Source organism: Orbicella faveolata, unplaced genomic scaffold (genome assembly GCF_042242905.1).
Source record: "Orbicella faveolata isolate gen_17 unplaced genomic scaffold, um_ofav_v1 contig_46, whole genome shotgun sequence".
NCBI classification, from domain to species: domain Eukaryota; kingdom Metazoa; phylum Cnidaria; class Anthozoa; order Scleractinia; family Merulinidae; genus Orbicella; species Orbicella faveolata.
In genome coordinates, this window is record NW_028301576.1 from 7222501 (window position 1) to 7229558 (window position 7058).

Sequence of the window (7058 nt, forward strand, 5' to 3'; positions counted from 1 at the left end):
CTGCAGCATTTGTTCAGCCTCAGACATCAGAACCATGTCACTTGCTGCAATAATGATGTCGTCGACCCAAAGAAGCATTACAACTATTTTACTCCCAAACTGTTTAGTGTACATACAGTTGTCAACTGGATTTGTTTAATTTATACACAAGTCTCACATTAGAACCACTAGGGCTTCAGAACCTTCAGCTTGGTCCATATATATATCTCACAATCAATGGGAGCATTTAGGTATGCCGTTTTGACATCCATCTGGTGTAGAATTAAATCGTGTTGTGCTGCTATTTGCAACAGAGCACGTACTGATGTGACATTTGCCGTAGGGGCAAATGTTTCCTGATAATCTACACCTTTCACTTGACTATAGCCTTTAGCAGCATACCCAGCCTCGTAGGTTTTAGCACCATCAGAACCTTCTTTGATAGTGTACACCCAACGGTCCCCTACTGAATTCATACCCTCTGGTAGGGTGGTTAGAATAGATGTCTCATTCTCGATAAGAGAATCCATTTTTTCTCTCATTGCTGCCTTCCAATTTTCTGACTCAGGAGATTCAATTGCTTCTTGGTATGTCTGGGGAAAAGCTGAAACCTTGTAACAATAATCAACACTAGATAATACCTGGTCACTCTCAGCAATAACCTCATCCAGATCAGTAACATAGTCATTAAGGTATGCTGGGCGTCTTCTCTCCCTGGTGGGGTATGTCGCACCTTCAGTCACAGATTGGGGGTTCCTATCAGTTTTGTCTCCAGTCACAAGCTTCTCAGCCTGTTCACATGAGAATTTCTCCGACCTATGAAAATCATATGCACTATACATATCTGGGTTAGTGTTCACAGCCTGTTCGCCTGAGATTTCCTCAGACCTGTTAACACCAGATGCACTACACATATCAAGGTTAGTGTCCTCAGCCTGCTCGTCTGAGATTTTCTCAGACCTGTTAACACCAGATGCACTACACATATCTGGGTTAGTGTTACGCCGTAACAACATGAAATCATCTTCATCACGTAACAGACTTCCTATTTGAGTGCGTTTCTCATTAACACTCTCCGAAGGGAATTTTACCACCCTGTGCCTAATCACCTTACCAATCTCTGGGAAATACACAAGGTAAACGGGGCTTAGTTAGGTCTCTGACCTGTGAGAGGAAACTAAGGTGTTTGCTGTAAGCGATTGTTATAGCACCTATTGCACGTGTATGCTGCTGCCATAACAGCATATGGCCAGAACACCTTAGCTAAACTGGGCTGTATGGGCAGGCATCTCCCCATTTCAAATAGGGTTCTCCAGTGCCGTTCGGCTGTGCCGTTCTGGTGTGGTGAAAAGGGGGAGAGGTATCATGCCTTGTGCGATTCCTCCTGAGAAGTGCCTCAAAATTCACAGAAGTAAACTCACCACCATTGTCAGATCTCATACATTTGACCTTACCATGAGGGGCTGAACCTGCCAGAAATATCTCTGTAGCAGCCACTGTGTCACTCTTGTTCCTCAGAAAGTAGACAAAATCTGCACCTGAAAAATCATCTGTAAAGGCCAAACCTTCTTTAGAGGCTGGATCAACAGGTCCAGCGAGGTCAGTATGAACTAAATCTAGTGGGGCAGTCGCACGTGCATCAGGCTTTCTATTCCTATTCTGTGTGGGTTTTCCTAGCATACATACACTACAATCGCTAGGTTTGCTAGAGCTCTTATGGCTAATCTTCATACCATCTACAACATTCTCTAGTTTCTTAATGTCATCATAATTACATTGTCCTAGGATTTGATGCCAGACATTCATAGGACGTACATAGTTTACGGAATCAGAGTCAGTGATGTTATCATATGTATTCAAATAATACAATCTGCCATGCTTGTCAATGAGAAACTTTGTGCCATCCTTGTGCGTCAGCTCAGCAGAATCTGGCTGGAAAGCCACACTTGCACCCCTCTCTGTTGCAGCTTGAACTGAGAATAAGATGTTATGAACAGAGCATTTCACAAAGTTGCCTTCACAGCTGTTCCAGACGAATCGACGATAGTAATATCAACATCTCCTCTTTTTAGGGCAACCTTATTTGCTCGAGTTCCATTTGCTAATTAAATGGAATGCTTGTCTGGCTTAAATGTGTCACCAAACTTTTTAAACTTAGACAAAATCAGTAATAATATGAGCAGTTGCACCGCAATCAACTAATAGTGTGTTTGGCTTCCCAGATGTAGGCTTGCCAGAGACATTCTCATCCTCATGGGCATTAGTCTCAAAAACAAATGAGTGTTCAATGTCCTGGTCTGTTTTCTCAAATACTTGATTAACCTTGTCACCTTTCTTTCTTCTATGACGACATGCTTAATCACTGTGCGACCTTGAGCGGCAGGTATTGCACCACTTCCCTCCTTTGGGCTTCTTGGGATAGAAACGAGTTAAATGACCTTGTTGGATGCAGGTGAAGCAAGTAAGATTTCCTTTTCCTTTCACTGGTGGTTTTAGCTGTAGGAAATTGTCTTCTGCTTTCAAAATGGAGTCGTTATTATCTGCTGTTCTTGCTTTCTCAGTGTCCTCAAAGCTTCTTAGAGAGGCTTTGAATTCGCTAAATGTTTGTTGCTTCTCGCTCTGTGTGACAACCGCAACAAACGGTTTGTAACTTTGAGGTAATCCTTTGAGTACCATTGCAATAAGAAGACTGTCAGTTACAGTTTTTCCCGCATTTTTTAAAGCTGTTGCCGCCATCTCCGCTCTAATTACATAGTCAGTGACAGACTCATTCGCTGATTTAACTAAGGATGTTAGTTCGGTATAAAGCGAAATCGCACGTGGTTTCCCAGTCCCAGCGTAATGGGCTCGTAAAATCTGCAGCGCCCTTCTTCCATCGTCAATTGCATCTCTCATTACCAGCGCTGGGCTTTTGTCATCTAGGAACTGGATTAGTTCGGCAAACGCCTCCTCGTTTTTGCTAGCATTAGCTTCCTCATCCCAGCTCTCAGACACGAGAACGTCTTTCATTTTTTGCAATCTCGTGTAGCCAAGGAATTTGACCTCCCATTGCTCGTATTTTCGCTCATCCCCATCGAAAATTAATCTTCCAAATCGTCCAGGAGCATCTCTTCTGGGCCCATAACCTGTTGAATTCGCTTCTTCTGTCTTAATGGGGTGGGATTTTAAAGATTCAAAGATCACACTTAGAACACGAGTCAGTTACGTTAGACCCGAAGGAACAAGATCCGGGATTTTTATTACTATCACTTATGTACTGCATGTATGATGTCACATTCTTTAACGGGACATTCCAGTGACGCCAATGAACTATTTCAACGTAAGTAACACTCTTTCAGTAGCATTATCGCTATTTATGCTATCTTCGAAAAGGGGCATTTTAAATCTGCCGTGTGGCACTAAATTTTCACGGGAGTTTATTTTTGGGAATCGGCGATATTTTTTATTTTGCGGGAACTGATTTTGGCGATTGTGGAGGACTTGGTACTGAGTACTAACTCTTGCCATCTTCGCGAAGTCCCGTTTAAATACCTCTTACAAACCGAGTTCGAGGGCAGTACTGTAAGTTACCGACCAAGATTTTTCCCCATCGATTTACAGCCCAAGGGCGAAGCGCGCGGGGCATAAATCGAAGGGGAAAAACGAGGATCCTTAACTTACAATACAGACCGAGTTAACGACGTCAGTAAGATATTTATTATATCTGTACTGGGTGTCTGACGGGTTCGGGAACGATTCCTATTCACCCGGAACGGCTTCGAATTTCTGAAGCACCTCGAAAGCAAAACGAGCCAATTTGAAATCGTCGTTTAATAATTGACTCTTAAGTCGTTAGCAGACTTCAATAGACAATTTTAGAAGTAAAAGAAAGTTTTAAACTATTACTTGCTTAAAAAGTTAAGAACACTTGGCAATAAATCACAAAACATTTTGGCAACAAAAACAGCTTTAAATTTTAGCGGGCCGTATAGTAGAATACGGATAATTAGAACCCGAGTAAATTTGGCTGGAAAAGGGCAGATGTATAATTTATTTTGGATTTCTTTTTTTCATCACGCTATAATATTATCATAAACACACGATTTTGCCTGCACTACACAACCGAACGCACACAAAGGTGACCACAGCTAGTAATAGGATGATTAGGAGCACAGCTATGATAGGAACTTGCAAACTTGACACTTCGTTATCCACATTTTCGCATTAATTAATTAACCTAATTATATAGTAGTCAGTTAATCCAACATTGTCAGCACAGCTATTATTTTTTAACTTCTGAAACCTGTCCAATTTGGGATTTAATTTGGACAGTTTTCTATAAGGACTTTGAAGAAAAACACAGAAACTGTCCAATTTGGGAAAAAATAGGACAGTTTGTTGCACCAATGAAATTAAGCTATTGACCTTCCGAAGATTATCGAAGGCCACACGAAACCTTTCGAAGATTGCTAAAGATCACACGATAATTCGCGAAGATTTCTGAAGATCTTCGAACACTTCCGAAGATTTCCGAATATCCCCGAACATCTCCGAAGATTTTCGAAGATCACCCGAACACTTCCGAAGATTTCCGAAGATCACCCGAAGATTTCCGAAGATCACCTAAACACTTCCCAGGACTTTCGAAGACTAGTGACAATCTCCGGCGGTCTCCGAAGATCACCGGATATTTTCGAAGCTTTCCCAACTTTCGGAAGATCGAGGACCCAATCTGTTTTTCTTTAGAGACAGTTACTGTAGTCTTCCTTGCAAAGCTGTATTACCTCACGAGCTCTATAATTAATAAGTAACAGGACTACATGCTTGTCCAATTTGAAAATAACTGCATTCAAAAAATTCCTCTGACAGCCAAATTGGACTTGGCCTGTGGCCTCGTCTAATTTTGGCTGTCTTCGGAATTTTTTTCATCCAATTATTTCCAAATTGGGCAGCATGTAGTCCTATTACATATACGAATCATATCCACGTACGTAGATAATTTGGTACGATCAGTATGCTTGAGGGAGTGTGACCACGTTTAAATGCGTAACACTCAATGAAGGACATTAGTGCAATGCATATAATTCTTGCCGCAAGTGTTGGCACTTTTGCCAAATATCTTCCGTACTTCGATTCCCCTCAATTCCCGGCAACGATGAGCTCTCAAGCATACTGCACGAGTACTATAATTTTTCACGTTGGTATTGTAAGATATTTTTGTGCTGGCATGTAGATTCGTTCGTATGCAGGTTACGTAATTATACTAAGAAGTTAATATTTAAGGAGTTGTCACTTCGACGGCATCTCCGCTTTTGATCAGTTCATTTTGGAAATTTTGTTTTAGTAAATTTCGAGCAATGCTTGATCCACCGCCGGAGACTGCATCATCCCAACCTCAGTCGACAGACATTTCTAATTCTGACATGATCTCGCTGATTTCTTCTCTCCTTGATGCGAAGTTGCAGAAAACGTTTGGTGATTTCAAGCGATCATTAGACGAACGCGAGGTTGAGACTCGGCGAGAACTGAAGAAATTGAAAACAGACTCTAAGGCAGCTAGTTCACTTCAGTTTAAAGGTAACAGAATCCAGTTTGAGTTTAATACCCAGCTCCTTGACTGCCTTGATCTGGCTATCTCCAATTTGTCCGAGGTAAACCTGCTGGGTGTTCAAGAACATCTCCAAAAGGCCAAGTCTGACCTCGAGAAACGCATTAAGTTCATGATCCGCTTTGCTGACAAAAGTCCCGCTGGCTGGGCTGTAGTCGAGGAATATGAGTCCGACGAGCTCGCCGAAAATTCTGAAGACAAGAAGAAACTTCGAGTGGCTGAGCGACGTGCGCTTACCAATATTAAACAAGAAGTCTTCCAAACCTCGTGTTTCAAGGATTTCAAAAGCTCCTAAATCCCGAGATTTTCAAGCTGCACAAGGGTCTGGGTCTTCTGTTTCTACTACGTCTCTTCCATTTTCTGCCGCTCACTCGAATTTTCGTCACCCTTTCGTGCCGCCCGACAAGTCCAGCCTTCGGACGTCTGCTTTAACTGCAATCAGCGAGGATACTGGGCTAATTCGCCAGCCTGCCCTCTTTTCTACAAGACAAGAGGTAGTTTCACCAACACTGGCGCCAGTTCAACATCCACAAAGTCAACAACCGTCTGATTTGGCAAATGTTCTTGCAAGATTGGGTCCAGATAAGTATTCTGACTTTGACTTAGACTTGGATCACATTTCTCTTGATTCTGGCTTTGCTGAATATTTTGAAGGCTCTAGTCAGGTTATTGTTAAGGGTAGGCTTAAATCGAATATTTCTTATTGGTAAAGCATTGGTGCCTCTAAGTTTATTTTAGATACTCTAAGTTTTGGTTATAAGATCCCCTTTTCATGGGAACCTACAAGTGTTATTCTTACTAATAATCGCTCAGCTTTGGGTGAGAGTAATTTTGTAGAATCCGCTATTCAAGAGTTACTTAGTGTTGGCTCTATTGATGTGAAGTTTATGTGAAATAATTCATATATGAACTGCGGTTGTAGATGAAAGTGAAGAATGATCATCGCAGTTAATCTTCCAATTTAAGCAATTGGAAAGAAGAAGCCTGAAAAAAATCTATTGTTTCGTGTATTTACCCGCCTGACGTGGTCAATCCATTGTCAGTTTCTGTATAGTCAAGTGGTAAGAAGAGGCTCATATTAGACCTCAGACATGTTAATTTCTTTGTAAATAAGTCCAAAATTAAGTTTGAGGATGCCCAGTCCATGCTAAATTTTTTCATCGGCGATTCTCCTTCTAGTTTCTGAGTTTATTCTTTCGATATTAATTCAGGGTATCATTATGTTGAAATCTACCCCTCACATTAGAGATTTCTCGGTTTTTCGTGGGTTTTCAATGGGGTTCGAAAATATTTTAAGTTTTGTCGTTCTGCCTTTTGATCTTTCTACGGGCCCTAACATTTTCACCAAAGTTATGCGTACCCTCGTCAAGCACTGGCGTGGTCAGGCCATCCGCATTGTAATTTATTTAGAGGATGATTTAGGGGTATGTGATTCGGATACTTGCCTTCGACAATCTTTGTTGGTGCATTCTGATTTGATTAGCTCGGGTTT

General features: G+C 41.6%; 1 protein-coding gene and 1 pseudogene across 1 annotated transcript in view; one reads left to right on the forward strand and one right to left on the reverse strand.

Moving 5' to 3' along the window:
* Positions 1-2988, reverse strand: part of LOC149098190 (uncharacterized) — a 3834-nt gene extending 846 nt beyond the window's left edge. The window contains exons 1-3 of the mRNA XM_089276655.1: positions 2418-2988; positions 1434-1952; positions 212-1099 (exon numbers count right to left, since the gene is read on the reverse strand). Coding sequence (XP_089132781.1) covers positions 212-1099; positions 1434-1952; positions 2418-2988 — 1978 coding nt within the window. The remainder of the gene's footprint in view (positions 1-211; positions 1100-1433; positions 1953-2417) is intronic.
* A 2300-nt stretch (positions 2989-5288) lies between these two features.
* Positions 5289-6116, forward strand: LOC149098191 (uncharacterized; annotated as a pseudogene).
* The last annotated feature ends 942 nt before the right edge of the window (positions 6117-7058 follow it).